Raw genomic sequence first — 21,427 nt, 5'->3', positions numbered from 1 at the left:
CATAACTGGAGGTCGGCCATTTCCCTTCACGTTCATGTCGTGTTGGGACTGCCTATCCTCCTACATGTACCTTTTAGTAATTTTCTGTTATATTATATATTTATTATATATTTATTTTGGGTTGGTTAATTAGCCTTTATCCCTCTCCTAGGCTTCCTTCCTTTGCATCGCCTCAGTTAGGTTAGCCTAGGTTAGGGTTATAGCCTTTTTTTCCTTCGGGAAAAAACGTTGGGGGGCGGCGATCTCGATCTGGTGATCTCGATCTGTACGTATGAGTTTCATGCCTGCGATCTCGATCTGTACGTATGAGTTTTATGTCTGGTGCTTCCCTTTGTTTGGTTTTGGCTTGGGTATACAGCCTACGTCCACCCTCTCCCTGTTTCGGCTTTTCACTTAGGCTAATGTTCCTGATAGGTTAAGCTGGAATAGCAAGGGTTTACCTGCGTAGCCTATCCTAGTTCAATCCTTCTTTGGGTTGCTTACCAACTATAAATTATTGTATCGAGAAACCCCTTCTTCCCCTTTTACCCAATCCCTTTGCTCTCTCTCCCCTTGGTTCGTTTTCAAGGTTTGTTAACTTACCAAGGCTTGAGAGCATTTTATCCTTATTTTGTGCTGTAGCCTACATCCCCTCCCTCTGCATTGATTGGTTTGTCCCTCGGTGTTGAGTGTCTAACCTTATCGGTTGGCACCCCACCTGGACCTAGAGGTGACTGGGAGTGCTCTCCCACTCCTGTTCACACTCCATTTACCTTTCTTTGCTCTCCTGGCCGTAGAGGTCTTTGCCCTTCCTCCCCCTTTTCTCTCGCTCTTGTCGTGCAACACAGCTCACATAGCGAGGGAACGTATGAGATCTCTGGGCGCCCGGGAGTGCTGTCCCACCCTGGTCGCTACTTTGGGTTACAAACCTCCTGGCCTATCCTTCCCTCCTTCCTTTTTACGCCGACTGTTTCCTTCCTGATGCCAGTCCGCACCTTGCTGTTGGGATCTCATACGAGGCCAGTTAGCGTTTGTCTTCTGTTTTGTTTACTTCTCATGTTCCTCCATTTTGCTAACTTTCTGTTCGGTGTTTCATTATCTTGTTGGGCGCTCTCCTTGCTTACCGCTCCGGCGGTTATAGTGTTTAGCAGTCGGTGTTTATCCCCACCGCTATCACTGAGTGCGCCCACTTCCAACAGTTCATAACCTTCCCACTATATTTGTATCCGTCACATATTTTTAAACATGGTCGCTCGAATGTTTCCGTTGACTCTGTTTTTGTGTCTATGAGATTTGAACTGTTAGTCCGGTTTTCTCTCGGTTTACTCCGGGAGTTTTCATGGTCTGACTAGGCTAAAGTCGCTGCTACGGTACTCTGCTCCGCATCCGTTCCAGCATACCCATATCTCATACGCTTTCAGCTGGTTTTGTTAAGTGCAGGAATGCTCCGCTATCCTGCAACAAGCCAGCAGTCACGGAGTCTGTAGTTCCCATTCCGGTGTGCGGTTTGTGTCGGAGAATTAATAGTTTGGCACCCGGATGGTTGCGATGTACGCTATGCTCTCTCCGAGCAGGCTACTTGTTGAATCCGTAGGTTTCATATACACCTATTGGTTTTACCTCCACCAAACTCCGCCTCATATGGCTTATTAATAGTCGCTCCTTCGGTGTTTGAGCTCTCTCCAGGCAAGATTCTTGATGAATCGGTAGGTTTCGTATACACCTATCGGTTTTCCTCCGCCAAACTCCGTCTCATGTGACTTATTAATAGTTGCTCCTCCGGTGTTTGGGGTCCTAATTTCCCCCCTCCTGGAGGCCGGCCGCAAGTCTCGTAACTCTTCGCTTCACACCCTCTAGTCCAGGGTCAGCAGCTTCGGGCCATACGTAGAGGCGGGAAATTCCTATGTCCTTTCGGTGGACATTTGTAACATTCCTTTCCTGGCGCCCAGATCTCAACGTCAGTTGCTGAAGAAGTTGCTGCCCCTTTGACTACCGGGGTCCAAGAGATGACCCGGTCTTCTTAAAATAAATTAGCTATTTTCGGAGGGTTTACTAAAGACGTTGCGGCCTTCAGTCTCGTTCCCGAACCTGTGAACATCGTCCTGGAGCGATAAGTAGGTGCGGGAATAAGTGAGACAAACCTTTTCCGCTTAGCTCGGGAATAAGTGAGACGAACTTTTCCGCTTAGCTCTCTTCCTTCTTTTGCTTTTTTTCCTTTCAGGGATTCGTTTGATCCTCATCCCTTTTGGACGGTTCCTGGTCTACCGTCCCTAAGGTGAAATCAGTCAAAGAAAGACCTTTTAAAACCCAGAAGACCACCCGCTCGGGGCCCCTTCGAGGACGCCACGGATATCTAGTCCGGTGCCGTCTCACGAAGTTAGGCCTCGTCTTCTGAAAGGGACACGCCCAAGCAGAGTAAGGCGGTTACCCCCTCCTTCCTTTGTTGCAGACTCTTTTACGGGTCTCCTTATAAGGAGCTCGACATGAGGGTCATTGACAACTATCAAAACTATCTAACCAACTATCTGCCTCATGGGTCCGTGCTTTCCCTTCCCCAGGAGCTTAAATCCCAAAGGAATTAATCTCAGGATTCATTAACAGCGGATCACCTGCAAAGTCCTGCTCCGTTCCGGAATTCTACTCTGTTCCGGACACCTCCACCCCTTTTCCCCTTCGGTCTGGGGAACCTTTGGCGCCTAACCCTCTATGCTTCCCAGCATGAAGGTACCCTTCTATCGAGGGTGTGGGCACACGGAGGTTGGCGGAATTGCATCTCTTCCCTTCCGGTCTGGTATCCCCTTATCCGGGTTTTGCCAAACTGGCAGAAGAGCATGGTATCTATCTGACAAGATCCCTAAGGAAACCCTCATCTTCCCTAGGGACTGGGCACAATCGTCTCTGTTGAGAATTGTAACGGAGTGGCAGGCGGAGAATTTCAAGCTCACGCCAGCTAAAGGGGTCTTTACCGTGTTCTCTTTGAGAGACCTGCTTCTACCCCTTGTGCTCCGAATGTAGCCCCTCTTATTAACAGGCTTATTTCGGAAGTAAACCACTGACACATCTCCGGGAGGCAGATCCCACAGATACGTTCACAGTGATCCTTCTAACCACGGAATACGCTTCTAATTTATTCAGCGTACAGCTCCCTAAGCTTCTGGAGTCAATTCCCGGAAGCTGAAACAAGGTGTAAGGACAGGCTTGCCAGGTCCTGGAACTCTTTGACTTTAACAGAAACAATGTCTGTGGTATATAATGGCGGTTCGTTGTTTCGGGTCCTGATAAAATCCCTCTTGTCAGGTTTTCTGCAGGACCTGTTTAATTTCATCACAGTCCGGATGGACAGCTGAAAACACATCTTTTGGCAGCCACGTTACGCCTTGAGCCAAAAAGGCTTATGAACAGTTTCACCTGGGGAATTAATCTTTTCCCCAGGTGGGCGTTGTTACGGTCTGTCCGGGGCTACTAATGTTAATCAGGGCCTCCGTTCTTGTTGGGGTCTACCCTACAAGCGGAAACAATCTGAACTTGCCGGGCCCTATCCCAAGTCCCGCAAAAAGTTCATGTAGTTCAAGCGCTCCCCTGCTCAGGCAGTGGTGCAGGCTCTTCAGGTTCCTGCCCCTGGACATCCGTCAGCCTCTCACTCACAGCCTCCACCTCGATGTGTGCTGGTTCAGCCATCACATCAGGACCTAGTGGCTCCCCCATGTCTCCGCCTCCCCTATATGTCTTCGCCGGGGTTTTCATTGCTTTGTACGAAAACCCAAGGAAAGAATTTTCACTAGGCATTCTGCCAGAGGCACTGAACCTCGGGGTTATCAATGGGGCAGGGAAGCATCCTGCTCCTCTCCGAGAATTTGGGAAGGCACAGGCTCCACGGGAGGCAAGCAAGCCTCCTCCCAGTGGTATTTCTCAGGTGGGCGGGAGGCTGTACCGTTTTTGGGGCCAGTGGAACTTCAGTCCCTGGGCCCAGAGTATAGTTATCAAAGGCCTGGGGTGGAGCTGGACTGTTGTCCCCCTCCCCCAATCCGGTTCTGTCAGTTACCGGCCAGGGATCTAGAGGTTTTTATGAAAGGTCTGTTAAGGAAACTGGCATTAAGAAAGCGAGACGCTTGTAATCGCAAGGCAGACTTTTTCAGTCTGCCAAAGAAGTTCCCTTCCGCTGGAAAATATTTCCAGACTTGTCCCGTTTATATTCCTCATTCAATGTGACAAGTCTCGGTTGCTTACAGTCTTGTAGGTTCGGATCCTACTGCACCGTGGAGCCGTAACCACCTCTGTAGGCCTTTCCGACACTTCCTATCACGTCTTAGTTGCAGGAAGGTTCTCTTCCTTCTTGGGGTTCAGGCTCGGGAACAGGGGTTCCCCTTCAGGATCATGCCCTCCTCAATGCAGCCCCCAGAATCTTCGCCAGTTTGAACGATACCGTAGTTCAACAGCTCTGGTATTAGAAGGTTATGCTAGCCACATATCTAGTCGCCTGGCTCATTTGGGCATCCAGCGTCGAGGATTGCTGGAGTTTGCCGGCCATTATAATCGGCTTTCTGAAGTCTCTGGGCTTTCAAGTACACAGGAAGGGATCCCGCCTGATTCCGGAGGGTAGCCTTCAGTGGTTGTGAATTCAGTGGAAGTGGAAAGAGATAGCAAGGGCAACCACGCATTTCATCAACACAAGCGTACCTCTCGCCGTGCCCAAGAACAGGTCTTGGGCTCTCTTCAGTTTGCTTCAGTGACGGTTCTCCTTCTGAAGTCAAAGCTGGAGTTTATAAACGGGGTATAGTGGAGTCAGGGACGTGTCTCCCTGATTCCTCCTATTTGAACAAGGGCCTCCGACCTTGTGCAACAGTCAAGAGCTTATCGAAGTCAGTTCCTCTTCAGCTTCCCCCTACGGCCTCAGTATTCCACACCGTCACCTCTCTGAGCAGGTGGGGTGGATATTTTTGGCTCCATGATGTATATGGAACTTAGTCGGCCGCGTTCCGGCAGTTCCATATCAATGCTTTGGGGGGCTGTGGCAGTCTTCCTGCCCTTGGGAAAACTTCTTCCTCCCAGGAGGATTCATTTATGGCTGGTTCTGAACAACGCAGCAGTAGTGCGCTGCGTAATCAAGTGGGTTCGAAGTCAAATCGAATCAATTAGGTTATGGTTCTATCTTCTCCATAGCAAACAGACACAAGTGACATCTGTCTGCCACCCTTCTCGTAGGGGTCCAAAAGATCGCTACAGTTTCCCTATCCAGGGCCTCCCCCCTGGTGTCGGAATAGTCCTTAGACGGATCGTCATTCAGGTAGTTTTGCGATCTATTTCCGGACCTAGGAGTAGGTCTGTTTGCAACCCAATTCAGCCACAAACTATCTTGTTGTGTGGCCCCCAAACCTGGACCCTCTAGCTCTCTCCACGGACACAGTGTCGTTAGGTTTGAACGGGTGGAAGTTAGTTTATCTGCTCCCCCCGGTGAACCTGTTATTTAAGTCCTTCACAAGTTCAGAACATTCAAGGGTTGAGTAGGTCTAGTAACTCCCAACGGGCCAGAAGCCAGCTGGTTTCCACTCCTTCTGGGGTTGAAACCTTCGTGCTCCAGTTCTACGACCCAAACTGCCACGAGTAGTATAAGCTCAGCCTGTGTCAGCCTCCTCAAAGTTCTGGTACCCTGGCTTTGTGGTTTTTGTGAAATTTACAGTTTAGGAAGGAACTGGTATTGGTCCTGTTATTACTGTCTTCCTAAAATCAGACAAGGGATTCTACTCTGCTGCAGTATGGTTCTGCAGTTAAGTATCTAGCACTCTTCACATAGTTTTTGAAGCTACAGTAATGATGCAGCCGCATCGGCCCCGAGGAAAGTGTTTTGTTTAAATCAGGCTTACAGGCCCTTAACTTTCAACCCTAAGGCCTGTGTTCGTCTGAGACCAGTACTCCGTCCACATTCGGTTTCCTGGTCTTTGAGTAATGTATCGGAGTTAGCTTCGGTAACCAACAATCATCTTGTTCTTACCTTTCCTTGTTGGGGAAGACCCTAATTTTAATCAGCTTAGCTTCTGGTGCTAGTATTCCTGTACTGTCTGCCCTGTCTAGCGGAACCAACCATTTTGGTTTCCCCCATCAGGGGTAGTGTTGCGAATTCCTCACCCTAACTTTCTAGCTAAAGTTGAAGGTCCTCATTTTCAGTGGTCACCTTGGAAAGTACTCCCCTTTCACAAGGTCTGTCTCTGTGCCCAGTTTATTCCTTACAGGCTTATTTAGACAGGACCTCACAATTTTGTCAGGCCCTCTCTTTATTAGAAAAGGGGGTACTGTCACTGTCATTGTGTCTGCTATTAGGCAGCAAGTTTTGTATTTTCTTAATACAACCCTTTTCAAGGTCAATTCCAATGCTCATGATATTAGAGCAGTGGCCACTTACATTAATTATTTTCATTACATGAATTTCGAGGACCTTACCAAATGTTCAGGGTGGAATTCTCCCCTGTTTTCAACGTCTCTATTTGAAACCTTTAGCAGCTCTTAAATTCCCTACGGTGGCGGCAAGGAACGTTGTCCCTCTCTGATTCCCTTTCTGATTCTTGGTCACTTTCCCCTTCACTGCCTAATTTATTCCCTTACAAGCAGTTCATTGTCTTTAATACTATAAGAATGATATTTATTTCTCTGTTATTATTTCACCGGGTGACACGGGACCCCGATCCAGAAAAAGGATTTTGACAAAGGAAAAATCTATTTCTGGGAGGGCCCGTGTCACCCGGTGACCCACCCTGTTTTTCATTCTCTCCCTCCCATGGTAAACATCATTCTAGTGGGGTGGGTGCTAACATGGAATGCGGCTAGTATTGCCTTGTGTACAGTCCGCGAGTAGTGCATGGGCTTGTATCGGCACCTCTCTCGTTTGGACTTTTGACATTGGGAATCTTTATAGGGCAGGGTCCCGTGATTGTGACAATCTCACCCTTTACCATACACGACTCCATTTCTTGGAGCTCGCTCTGGGGGTAGTAACCCCAGCTTTACATTTAGCTTTTCTCTGGTATCTAGCAACAGAATTACCTAGAAATAAGTGCTGAATGGACTTTTTCACCGGGTGACACGGGCCCCTCCCCAGAAATAGATTTTTCCTTTGTCAAAATCCTTTTTTTAATACACTTAGGAAGATGGCTGCGTATGTTACTATTATGTAATCTTTTTAATACTGCATACCTCCATGTAGTATTGTATGCCTTTTGAATGTCAAAAATGACAGCTATTGTAGTTTGCTTCCTTTAAAATCCTCTACATATATGGTCTTCCAAATTAGACAGAGAATCTAATGTAGACCTATTACATTGTGAACCAAACTGGGTAGGACTCAAAATTTTACTTTCACAAATGTGCCAGGTAAGTTGTGCATTTACCATTTTCTCCAACAATTGGCATAGACAACTTGTTAAAGAGATTGGTCTATAATTATTCACATTACAAGGACCTTTTCCAGGTTTGGGTATAGGAATTATTATCACATTTTGCCATTCATTTGGAAAAAAGTTACAGAGCCATAAATGACTCAAAATTTTATTTTCATGAATGTGCCAGGTAAGTTGTGCATTTACCATTTTTTCCAACAATTGGCATAGAAAACTTGTTAAAGAGACTGGTCTATAATTATTCACATTACAAGGATCTTTTCCAGGTTTGGGTATAGGAATTATCATCACATTTTGCCATTCATTTGGAAACAAGTTTCAGAGCCATAAATGATTGTAAAATTTTAAAAAGTATGATTTTTCCAAAGGTGCTCGGTGGCAGATCATTTAAAAACAAATATCATCACCTCAGGAGCAGATTTATTACTGTTCAGGAGAGCATGTTCCAACTCTTTCATACTGAATTTCTTATTATATAATATATATTTTCCTTTGTCTTAAAATTAAGTTTTATGGATTCTGCTTTATTCTTTATTTTTTTTTTTATATGTTTGTCCAAATTTCGGTCACTGCTTATTTTGGCAAAACTTTCCCCAAGTGTGTTACTAACTTCGAAGGGATCTAAATTTTTTTTTCCATTTTATCTAATATAAGCTTGTCTGGGTGGTCTAATATTTGCTCCATTTATTTTTCTGAATTTTTCCCATACTTTTTGAATGGACATTTAGCTTGTTATTTCCGATACATATGACCTCCAAGATATTATTTTACCTTTTATGACTTCCTTTCTAAATTTGGCTGATATTTTATTACATTAAGGTTTTAATGCATCTATTTCTAATAATGTGTCATTTTTAATATATTTTCTATTAGGAATGGTTTTGATTTATTTATTTTATTGAATCTTCTGTTTAGAGTATCTAACCTTGCTAGGGAGTGTTTTTCTCATACTTATTCAGACAGATCATCTGACCACCAGTGGACTTTATGTTTTATTATGGGGTTTTGAATGAGGAATAGCTTTGTCTGCTGCCTTTTTAATGAAAGATACAAAGAATTCATTTGTCTCATTACAATTTTTCAGATAATCATATGATGGTATATTTCTAGTAAGCAAGTTAAAAATGTCCCAATCTGCTTTTTGCATGTTATAATGTGGGGAGTATGGTTTTGGTTTATTATTTAATAAGGATATTATTATGGGAAAATAATCACTGAATAGGAGTCATCACAAGTATTCCAATCTAGTTTGTCAACATATTTGTTGAACAAAGAGTGACATCTATTCAGGAAAATGTTCCATGAGTTTTGGAACAATATGTATTTGCTTCACTGTCATTCAGACAACAGAGATTTTTAGTGTTCATTAAGTTTTCTATTTTTTCTCCACCTTTATCTGGTGTAATACAGTATTTTTATAATCCCATATTGGATTTTGTGCATTGAAATCTCCTACAGTTAATATGTGATTCTTAAATTCTTTTATTATTTTCTGTTTATATCATACTTTTTATCAGGCTGGTTGTATAAGTTAATAATATCAAACATATTATTTTCTATTTTCACTGTTACTGCTGAAATTTGTAATTCAGTGTAATCTATATCTACTTTGTCGTATATCATTTTATTATGGACACATATTGCTGTTACTAAATTATTTTAATTTTCCTTTGATGTTGTGGCTAGTAGATATTTACCTATATTTGGAACAAGTTTTTCTACATATTGTATACATATAACCATTGGTTTGTATTCACTTACATGTCGTTGGACTTCTAAGTGCATTCTTGTTAATAATCCATTTATATTCCACTGAATCATATAAAGACTGAATGGTGTAATATGAGAGTGGTCAAATTACTCAAATTATTTAAGCTGATATTTATTTAAATTTGTTATAAGTTAATTTGTATTTTTGAAGGTCCTGATTAATTTTTTCTCGCAGTTTGAACCTGACTTTCGTTGACTGTTACGTTTTTACTATTTTGATTTAATTTTTCCATTTTGATATTCTTTAGAATATTATCTACAACACTGATATGTTTTTATTTGTAATACCCAAGTGTTCAATTCACATACAACCTTCATGAGATTTGATGTTTCTTTTTTCCTTATTTCTATACCTCATGAAATTTCTTATGGTGTTGGTTAGGCTTTCTTTAGTTATACTTTTATTTTTGTGGCACATTGCTACAAAGCAATTACTATAACTGCATATATCTTTGTGTTCATCAGTTTGTTGCTTTTTCTTAATTTTTCTTGTGGCGCCTATTAATTGGTGATGGGTGAACTTCTTTGCTTTCATTGTAGTTATCTCTATTTTGGTTTTCCATTTCACCTGAATTTTGTGATTTTGCTCCTAGTACAGTATTACTGTTATTATGGGAGACAGTGGAATGTTTGATTTAGTGTTCTGTTTATGAACTTTAAGCTTTTGGCGAGATTAGTGGGTTATTTATCTTTTTGCCTCTTCTGAGTTGTTATTTGTTTGATCAAATTCTTGTGATTTTAATTCTTCTTCGTCTTCCTCTATGTCATTATTCGTACCTATTCCTGTTAAAGAGGTAAATCTATTGTCCACTATGATAATGTTGTTGTGTGAAATGTCCTTAGAAGATTTCTTTTGATCGTGTATTTTTTTTGTGGTATTTCTTTATTTCTATTATCATTCATTTCAGTTCAGGTATTAACATATTTGATGCAGAAGTATCTGCATACCTGAATTTCTTAGCTGGGTCATTCAATCCTCTCACTTTTAGTTCTAACTCTGCTTCCCTGATCGACATTCCAGTTCGTTCTTGTAGTAATTTAAGTTCAGTATTGTAAATATAGAACGCACATATTTTAGACTGGGCATGGTGTTCTAGGCATTTTGCTTGGCCACAGTCCCTACGTGTTTTATGTTCTTGTGAACTGTAATAGGCACATCTAGGAAAATTTCTGCATTTAATGGCTGTAAGGCCATATTTACAACAGTTATTGCATTGTATGGGTTTGTGAACATAAGGTCTTAGTTCCCTATTTAATCGCAATATTTTAATTGTCAATTTTCAAGGGTAAGGTTTGGCCACTGAACTTTATCTTTGCTATTTTGATTGATTTATTTTTGTCTTTCCTGCTTGGGACCTCATATATTTTGCAATCTTCAATGTTGTTATACATCTTTTCTGTAATGAATTTAATAACATTGATTAGTTTTGTATTTCTTCTTCTAGATTTGGCAGTATTACTGTGCCCTGTACACTATTCATGGTATCATGCCTTGAACCACTTATATTTCAGTTTTCTATATTTTTAATGTTTTGATAACTTTCCAACTGGATTCTGGTTGTTGTTTCAACCAACCATTCCCTTTTTTAATTTGGCTTATGCTCATCTCTTGTGATGGGCATTGGTTCAACTAAGTAATTTTCCAATTTTAATAAAGACATATCTTGGTCAGCTTGTAAATTCAAAAAACTTTACCAGTTTCATTCTCCAAAGAGGGATTCAAAGTGAACCAAGGTTGAGTCAGGTCTGAAAAGTCTGAACTATTTTTTTTTTCCTTTTTTTGTTTGGGACACAGACACAGAAACATCTGGCTCAAGGGAGAATGGTTCCATTGTAACAATGCCAGGTCCTTTTTTTACAGGAATATCCTTATTCTTGCATGGGTCATCAACATTTGGAGAATTTTCAATCTCCAAGGTGGGTGAACAGGCTGTCATTTGTGCCAAACCAGTATCATCAGAGGACCCAGGGGTACTCGACTCTTTTGTTCCTACTATTCATAAAGATTGAATAATAATAATAGAAAAAAAAACCTGAAAACTTTAAAAAGATATCATTAGCCTTTCATGGTGTTTATTCTTCCACCAATGGCACAAATGAGAGCTGACTCCCAAATGTCCGCACCCCTACCCTACCCCACAGGGGATGGCACAACACAATTAGAGTGGCCCACATGTAAGCCAAACCTGCTTGCTTGGACCAAGAGTATTATAAGAATACAATCATCCCCACCTTAATCATATTATGGGCAAACCGGAAAGAATCCCGAGAGTCCTATCCCCAGAGCCAGACCACCCTGGAATCCATGGTCCGGCCCTAAAGAATAATTCTACCCTTGAAATAACAATCTGATATCTCTCAGGTCCGAACAATATGAGGTAGTTGATGATCCTACCACAGTTACTACCATTTAGCTTCCGATATAAACCCAATCCCAGCTATGATACCTTTTCCTATTTATCAGGTCCGATAAATTTTATAAAAAGTGGAAAATTCCACAAAATTAGTCTAAAGAAATATATAATAATATATGAGACTCTTGGACTCAAACCTGGGAACAAATTCCTGGGGTTCAAGAGACCCCTCACCCCGTCAAGGTGGTCCCACATCGAGGGGGTCATGAATAGCAAAACCAAATTTTTTTTCCCCTAAACTGAACTGGTAGTATGCATTTCTGACCCATCCTATTTAACCTTACCTACTCAGACCAAGAATGCTCAATTTCACAGGCAATCCCAGGTTGCTATGTTTCACGGGAATACTGCAATATGTTTCTTTGGGAAACAAAATATGAAATTTCTCCTTTGGTAGACTTTCACCCAATTGCCTAAATGTCTCAGTACCTGCTTGGCTTTGGGATATGCTTGTGCCAGGTGTTATATACAGTCTTCCCACCAATAAATGTTTAGCTTATAATGCTTCCAGCTGGTGACACTCCAACTATCCAAGCAATCTACTGAGCAAACAGTAGTTGTTTGTGATGTGACTGACAATTTTAATATTTGTGACATTGCTTATCCAATGACCAGCAGAGTTCTTGTTATCCTACACCGTGAGTGGCTTGACAATGTCTTTGGTAACTTAAACCCAAAGTATAGTAAAATGCATTCAAAAAGCTTTCCACCTAGAACCTGAAACTGGATTTCCCTTTGGATCCACAGATTTCTTCAATTTTTAACTGACTGTACTTCTTTCTCACAGATGGCAAGGAAGACTGGCACAAAAGATCCCATTAACACATACAAAATTAGACTGCTATCAGAGCATGTGAGAAAAGGAGACACACCTTCACATTTAACATCAGTGGCAAGTCACCAGGAATACAATCTACCTCATCATTAAGTGGCAGATATTCATGCTTCAACAGCCAACATGGATTGTACAAATTCTTTGGAAGCTGGTTTAATTTTTCTTTTAGATATAACCTTAACATGTATCCTGCAGACTGCAATCTACCACTTGGACTTTTTATACCTAGGTAGCATACCTTGTCAACCACATTAAAAATACTAAATAACTTTGACGAACACTGTAAAATCCTTTCTGCTTCAAACTGTCAATCATATCAGAAGCCTTAACATGGTTACTGGCAGTAAGAGCTTAATGTGTTAACTTCCACAGCATACAGGTCTGCAGGCACCTTGAAAACTGGCCAGTGATGAAATTGAGAGGTTGCACCTCACGTAAATCCTGAAATAGTGTTTTCATTTCTGTAGGAGTAACAGTTTCTAATCTACAAAGAGAAAAATATGGGCTTAATTGTCATGGAAGTGAGAGTATACAGTATAAGAATGCACACAAATATCCTAGCAGCATTAGCTAGCATTGACGTAAGCATGAACGTACTGTAGTCACACTATACAAATTTAGTCTACCTTCCATTCCTGGATAAACTTTTGCCACAAAGCTTTTGTTGCAAGAGTCCCTTCTAGCTCTTTAACAGCAGACTGAGACGTTCAGTGGTCTGGTTACACAATTTGATAATAATAAAGCAGACTACTGTATTGAGAACACAACATGATTCTCTCCTGTGATAGGTAGGCCTTTGACTTCTCTGTTTATCATCATACCCAAGTATCTGATCTTTTGAGTCGTTATGAGGTCCGATTTGTTGGGGTTGATCAGAATTCCCAGGGTCTTGCACAAATTTAGCACCAAGTCCCTGTCCGTCTGGGCTTTTTCTGCTGTCCATGCTAGAACGAGCCAATCATCAAAGTATCTTCGTAGATGAATTCCTCTCCTGTGGGCCCATTCTGATAGTAGCTGAAATACTGGTAAATAATTGGGGAGCTGTCACTAGGCCGAAGCAGAGAGCCCTGAACTGGTTAAGAGACTTTCCCGGAGACAACCCTTAGGAATTTCCTGGAAGAAGGATGTAATGGGATGTGGAGATAAGCATCTTGTAGATATAAGGAGACCATGAAGTCTCCTTCCCTGATCACTACCAGGATTGATTGGGGCATCTCCATCTTGAACGGAGTTAGGTACAGATAGCCGTTCAAGGTTGACAGATCTATGATGGGTATCTTGTCCTTCACTACTTCTACAGCCCCTTGTTTAGCATGTCCTGAACTTCTTGTTGATGGGCTCTCTGCTTGGCGGAGTTTCTTCTGTATGAGGGGAACTTGAGTGGAATGGGTGTTAAGAGTTGTTTTCTTGAAGGGGAGAATGTATCCTTTCCTGAGTGTTTGGACAGTCCATTCCTCTGCTCCAGCCTTCTGCCACTCTAACCACTTGTTCCCTAGACAGCCCCCCACCTTGGTCTGATGCTGAGGATGGGGGATACTTTTCGTCTCATCTATTACATTACATCTTCCTATACGGAGGGGAAATGTGGAACAATAAGGCTGTCCTTCTTCTCGAGTCCTTCCTCTGAAAGATTGAGAGCCTTGTTAACGAAACCTTTGTTGAAGGGGCTGCCTTGAGGTCTTCGCCTGTCTACCCTGGCTGTTGGAACTGTAGGGCTGTTTTTTCGTAGCTGCCTTAAAAGAGGACGAGAGAATACCTTTGGCATCTTCTCTCCTGTCTGCGACTGCTTGATTTAGGGGGCTCTGGAAGGAAGTATCCAGACACATCTGACAATGTACTGTTTCTAAGATTTAGCTAACTGTCCATAGAGATTTGTCTGTCGGCTAAAGAAAGGAGAGATTCTCTTCTTTTTAGGAGAATATTAGCCCAAGTCACATATTTCAAGGCTTTTCCGGATGGTGAGAAAAAGTCTTTTATTGTCAACCAGGATTCGGGGGGAACCGATTCTTTAATTTGCCTCACCATTGCCCCTTGGCAATTGTCTAGCCAGGAGACAGCTCTCAACATCCTTCCCAAGACTACTTTGAAGTTCACCATGTCTCCACTGGTGAACTTAGAGCCTATCTGTCATAAAGTATCCAAGGAAGAGTTTCCAGACAACTGGAAAAGTGTTACAATCACACTCCTGGGAAGAGAGGGATTCTCCTGACATAAGATTTTGCTTGAAGTGCCAACAGAGGAGCCCAGTAATTTCTGAGACCTGGAGGAGGCTAAGGAACCTTCCTCCCCTGCTATTAGGCTATTCAATTCCTTCAGAGCAGACTTCACCACTGGAGACCAAGAAAGACAGATGGAATGCCTGGCCTCTGGTAAGGTCTCAACCATCTGTTCCATAGAAGAGGAGTCCATAAAATCTTGAGGAGTTTCCCCTCTCAGGTCCTGGAAGTCATAAAAGTTTTCTTATTTTTTAGATGTAGTCTGCAAAGCTGACTTCCTCTTGTAGATCTTGAAGAGCCAGGTCCAGTTCCTCTACCAAGTCCAACAGACTTATCTGGCTTGACGGTCCCAGTCTGTTGCGTTCCTCCTTCCGTTCCGGTGACAGAGTGTTCTGTCTCTGATTCTCCCCTCTGAGTGGATGTACTCTCAACTCTCTGTCCGTGTCCCAACTTGGTGAATGGTGAGGGGACCGTTGTTTGGAACGTTGAGGAGCGGGACAGTTCTTCTCTTTGTGCTCCTCAAACTTTGAGGAAGCATTGTGCTGCATCACACTTCTGGAACATGAGCAGGAGGTGTGCCTGGATGGGTAAGGCGAATAAGGACAAGGAGTGACAGACCGGTGCTTGGACCGTTGACAAGAGAGATTGCTCTGCTCTTCGTGTTGCTCATACCTAAATTTCCATCTGGTCTGGGTCTTCATCTATTCCCTATTCCCATGATTTTCTGGGCCTTCCTATTGGTCTTCATCTTGCTGCTCCCATATACTGTATACATGTACAACTTTTCTGATTTTCTCATGCTTTACATATTAAATGTCCAAACCAGCTCAAACTTTCAGATTTTGGTATATTTTTCAGTTACTGGATGCTACATCTCCAAGCAAACTGCTTGTTTAATGATATAATCCTCTTATACTGTAACAAAGAATCTTAGCATTTTGTATTCAAACCTATTCAAAATCTCCAATTTCTTTGTCAGACCTTATGCAAACCATCATAAATATTTGCTCTCTTAATACAGGGACATATAGTAATACCTCCTGTTGCACTGTTCTGACTTCTATGGTTTTAAACTTTGTTAAAAGTGAAAAATAATTTAATACATCTTTACTTAGGTCAGCAAAAAATACTAAAAACCTGTAAAAATACAAAAAAAATCACCTAAAACAATAAGAAAAAAAGTGTAAAATTACTTAAAAGCAATACTATACAGGCAGTCCCCGTTATCGGTGATCCGGTTTTATGGCGGTTGTCTAGTGATGATGATAACTGGATTTCCGGCACCAACATGCGAGGATCTCTGGTTATCAGCGCCAATCCCCGTTATCTGTGCTGATCCCCAGTTATCAGCGCCAATCCTCACTTATCAGTGGCACCGATCCCCAGTTATCAGCGCCGCAAACTGGGATCAGGATTTTTGGTTGTCGGTGGTTGTTGGTTATCATCACACCGTCGGGAACAGAAGCCCCCCCGATAACCAGGGACTGCTTGTATCTACAGAAGGTGGCTACACAAATACAGGGAAAAAGTTACAATGTAATACAATTGACATCCATCTCTTCATCAGCACTCCTCACCCTCTGCTATAGGGTTGGTTGCCTTGATGTGTCTTCTCCAACTATTCCTATCGAAAGAATCTTGCTCCATTCAACCCTTCTGCAAATCTTCTTTCATTTTATCACTCAATCTAATCCTTTGCCTCCCTCTTGACCTTCTATCCCTGACAGGTTCCACCCAAGCCCTCTTCACCCTCTCCTCACTCACGGTTACCACATGCTCATACAATCTCAACCTTGACTCTCTTATCATAACAGTAATCTTTACCACCACAGAACTTCTAATTTGTTCATTTTCCAGCCTCTCACACAGAAAAATCTCCAAAATCTACCTCTGTATCCTCATTTCTACTTGCCTCAGCTTCTGTTTCTCTTTCCATTTTAATGCCACTGTTCCTGAACCAAAAATCATCACCAGTCTGTGATCACATTGCAATGGCTCTTTATTTTCAGTTTATTTGGTATTCTTTTGTCTCACGCTACCCCTACCACCTACCTCCATTTCCCCTAAACTTATTTTATCCTACTTTCAACTTCAGCTTCACCCGCTACCTCCTGTCCTGAAGATCACAAGTATTTGAAATATTCTACCTGTTTTATTAAATCTAGGCATCCTCTGTCCTTTACAAATAACCTGTCTCTTCCCTGTTTCTTGGATACCTTAACCTCAGTTTTATTTGCATTTACCTTCATACCACCCCAATCAAGAGATTCCTGCCACTCCTACTCTTTTTTTGAAATTCTTCTTCAGTCTCTGCTGTAATCACCAGCACATCTGCTCATAACAATTTCCATAGATTTTCATTCCTAGCCCCTTTGCTCAACACTTCCATAACCAGTACAAACAGAAATGGGCCAAGTGCTGACCCCTCATGTAAACTAAATGTAATTTCAAACATTTTTGTTTTACTACAAGCTTTTATTACCGCTGTCTTTTTTTATATATCACTTCAACCAAACACTTCTGGTACTTCCCCCCCTTTTTATTTTAAACGTCAATATACTACCTCCCTTGGTATTCTATCAAATGCCTTCCCTAGGTCTATAAATGCATAACAGCATTTCTGATTACCTTCCAACCTCCTCTTTTCTATAATTGTCATTTTATAAAGACAGAATCAAATGTGCTTCTCCCTCTAGGAAAACCATACTGCTTTTACCAATCTTCACAATTTCTTGCAACCTCTCATCCAGTATTCTTTCTAGTACTTTCAGCAAATGCCCTAATGGCCTGATTCCTCTATAATTACCACATTCAATAATACCTGCCTTCTGTTAAAACACTTTACTAACAGACTTTCTTTCTGATCATATGGCAATACTTCCTATTCCCAGCTTTCCTCTAACAGTTCCAGTACCTGCTCTTCCTGTCTCTATACCAAGTACTTTCAACATTTCATTGCACCTCTGGTGGACCTGGTGCTTAACCATTCTTCATTTTACCTATTGCCTTCTCTCTCTCCCTACTCTTCTCTATATTATTCTTTGGCAGGTCTCATCTTCCAATGCTTGAAAGCCACTGACTTCTACCTCATTGAATCTTGTAGCTCTCTATTCTCCCACCACTTTTCTCCCCCTTTCAATACTCAGTAGCCACTTTTTTTTTTGCCAAACTATGGTGAGCAATGTTGTCATCAGCCTTCAAGCTTCAAAGTAAAGAAATGTTCATGTGAAGTCAGAGGAGGTCTTGTGAGAGGCTTATGAGACTACTCCTTATTCCTATGAGAGAAAGAAAGGGTAGAACAAGAGGAAGAGGAGAAAGAGCTTGACAAGGAGGAGGAGGAGGAAACTGCATTTCTTCAGTTTACTCCTGCCGCAAGTCTTCCTCTCTCCTACGACTGCAGTGCATGAGGTTGAGATAGGCAGACAAGAGAAAGGAGTGCCACCTGTGTTCACTGCTGGGGTATTTCTCACATGTAACACCACAGAACTGGAGGCTCAATTACACCTAGCCCCTTCACAGGAACAGCAAGAACAGTGTTAGGAATAGAAGACCTCTTAACTAAAGTTAAGCAATTCAGGAACATTACGAAGGAAGGGTCTCGTCTGATGTTCAGAGAAAGCCCCATCCTTGTCAGGTGTGCCAAAGAATCCATAATACCTGCAGCAGTCTTACCTGGGGAGAGCTAAGCACATGCTCACATATTGCCACTGTTGGAGAGCACACAAGACCACTATCTTTGAAAGTGTACCCCTTCTTATAATGAGCCAGGGTAGAACAAGCAGGAGGTCCACAGAGAGAAGTAGAGTAGTGTGACCAGAAGGAACCAAATGGTTCAAAGGGGTCAAAGACACTGGCAAAGTCTTTGCTTTCCTGCACTTCTTGCCAAATCTATTCCAAAGCAAGGGGGACCAGCTACCTCACTCCTTGAATAAAGTCTGGAATGCAAGTCCTATCCCTGTTATGTGAACAAAACCAGTGAGGATCAACCGTAACGGAGGGCATATAACAGCCTCACACAACCACTCATGATCTTTACATCTGTTACTCAATCCCACAGTTTAGCAACATCTACAGTATACCAAAAATACTTTGCAGTCCAGACTCATCAACAAAATACTCAAGTAATAGTTTCAATAAGGCTGTCAGAGATGAGCATTAGATGTTGACGTTTCACCAAGGTCAGCGCAAAAGTGGGCTAGTGAGTAGAAGGGTTCTCACATTCACCAACTAATCACCAATTAACCACCTAGTTACTCAGGTTCAATAACCATTTCCAGCTCATGCTGGGGAATACTCCTATATAAATGTAAAGCTTCAAACTCCCACAGGAAGAAATTTTCCACAAAAGATAGAAAAATGAGATAACTTGAGACACACTTTTAGATCTAGCCACTGGATACGTAACCAATCTTCTTCAAGGTAATTTGAACAATCCTTGACTTAGTCAAACATAAAGAACTTGCTGACTTAATGATGACTATCCTATCACTCCAAGATTCACTATGTTTTCGTAACACTGCATTTATTATTCTAAGGATTTCATTAATGCTTATTAGTCACTTGATGCCAAGCTTTCTTTATTCAGTACAAAAAAATATATCCAACCATGCAAGAAAACTATGTATTGCTTCTAAGGCTTGATGCTAAACGGATAATTATACTAATGTCATATACTACAAATACATGTGCTAACATTTCTGAAATTTTCCTCTCTACTGTGAATGTTAGAAGCATCCTTCATTCTAACACTGGCAATTATGATAAACACAGCCCAAAATGATTTTACTTGGCCATCTATTGCTAGCTTTGTTATAACAGGGAGAATCCATTGAAGCCTTTAATACCTGAGATTAAAATAAGTATAATCAACTTGTTTAGCAGAGCAAGCCCATTTACATTTTGTTGCAATGCTGCATGTCACACTACCAAATATCAATGTTCATTCAGTTTTCCTGGAAGTGTTATGGCTCTAGACACTTGCAACTTTTAGGAAGGATGCAATGCTACATTTAGTCACCTTCATTTACCTGACAATTACTTCTCAACTACTAATTCATGCCAATGTTATCTGGTCACTCAGTGATTCACATCTCTGACAACTGCTTTCTTTTTGGACATTCTATTCCACAGAATCTAGCTTGGCAGGTTCACAGACTTTTGGCCTCGATCTATACAAGTGTATGTACTTAATAAATAGCAATGAAAAAGTTCATACAATTACTCTACTTAATAAACAGCAGATATAAATAAAATGTAACTTCTACTAGAGATACCATATACAGTACTCAGATTTACTACTTACCAGGTGCCTGTTCCAACTCCAGATCCAAAATCAAACATAGTGACTGGAGAAAATTGAGGATCTCTCTTCCTAATCTCTGTAAACACTTTCAAAAGTGCGGCAAAGTCTGGGCAAAATCGATTCACGAGGTATAACGCTGAACTGTAATTAAAGCAAGAACAATTACTACAGTGCTACAATATGATTAAAAATATCCAATAAACATCAACTATAATGAATATTCACATGTTTAATAGCCAAAAGTGATCCCAGTATTTTCTGGATGTTGTATGATAAACATAGGGAAACTTATTGTAAAACACAATACTGTATGAATAATCCTGATACAAATGCACAATGCTAGAAAACACCAAAATTTTAAGAGTCAACCCTTCATGGCAATACACTAATACATCCAATTCAAAATTTAGGAACATTATATGAAGAAGTGCATCTTTGTGGTATTTATCATAAATTACCAAAGCAGCAGCACATCTATTGCTGTATGCTGCAGTAAGTGCTAGAGACTATCATTGTACAAAACATCACAAAAGCCTTTAATACAACTGTGCAATTCTAAAAAATACCTAAGAATCAGTAAAATTTATCCTTAGTGATACAGATTACCGCAACTTGCTCCCTAAAAACCCTATCCCCGGTATAAAACATGGGAACCCATTACTACTGTATTCCAAACAGTAACACAGTATAAACACTTAATGTAAGTTACTGGGAAATACCACAATTACAGCCATGATAAAATTTACGTAAAACACCTACCATCAGGTCACGCAATAATATATTAATTTTGAAGTTACTGTACATCAGTAAACATATTTGTATTCATATGTCATCACTTTTAGAAGTACAGTACTCGTATTTATATAATCAATCATTTGAGTTTTAGCATTAACATGATGGTCAGTTTTGTATAAATTCAGGCAACCTGGATACAGTATTTTTCTTATTTGAATGTAAAGTATTTATTATTTTAACTTCATAATTCTTTAGCAACCCTTTGAAATATTCATGATATCATTTGCAGTTAGGCAAATTACCACAAAACTTGTGATTCTGATGAGTGCAAATGTTATCCACAAAAAAGTTTTCAGCTAACTTCAGTCTGACATTTTGACTTCTGATTGTAATACATGACAACAGTGCATGCAAGTGTTATCGAGTAAAATAAATAATTAACTTAACACAAGCAATTCATGAAGAATTAAAGAAATGCATGTCCAAATGGCAAAACTGCACACAAAATAAGCTTATCTAGAATATATATGATAGTCTTTTTAGACATAATATTTCATTATGTGCATGAAACATCTAATTTATATTAAAATCCATTCACTGTACTGAAAAATATAAGCTGAATTGTGAATAACTCAACAAACAACAAAACCACCAAAAACCTCTTCTATAATTCTTAAATATCCATGCAAGCGAATCTCCCCAAAGTTAAGTTAGCCCTCCACCTCCTTTTATTGTCTTCAAGGCTCTTCTAGTTTGTGCACAAACTCTTTCCTTGCTATCTGTGATCT

At 41.0% G+C, this 21,427-nt stretch overlaps 1 protein-coding gene across 7 annotated transcripts in view; it reads right to left on the bottom strand.

Annotated features, from left to right (window-relative positions):
* Nucleotides 1-21,427, bottom strand: part of LOC136842555 (ribosome assembly protein METTL17, mitochondrial) — a 192,322-nt gene that overhangs the window by 9,131 nt on the left and 161,764 nt on the right. For all 7 annotated transcript variants that reach the window (XM_067110013.1, XM_067110006.1, XM_067110007.1 and 4 more), the window contains one exon: nucleotides 19,905-20,045. In XM_067110013.1, the coding sequence (XP_066966114.1) occupies nucleotides 19,905-20,045 (141 nt within the window). The remainder of the gene's footprint in view (nucleotides 1-19,904; nucleotides 20,046-21,427) is intronic.

This window comes from Macrobrachium rosenbergii, chromosome 10 (assembly GCF_040412425.1).
Source record: "Macrobrachium rosenbergii isolate ZJJX-2024 chromosome 10, ASM4041242v1, whole genome shotgun sequence".
Lineage (NCBI taxonomy): Eukaryota > Metazoa > Arthropoda > Malacostraca > Decapoda > Palaemonidae > Macrobrachium > Macrobrachium rosenbergii.
This window is presented reverse-complemented; position numbering and strand designations above follow the sequence as displayed.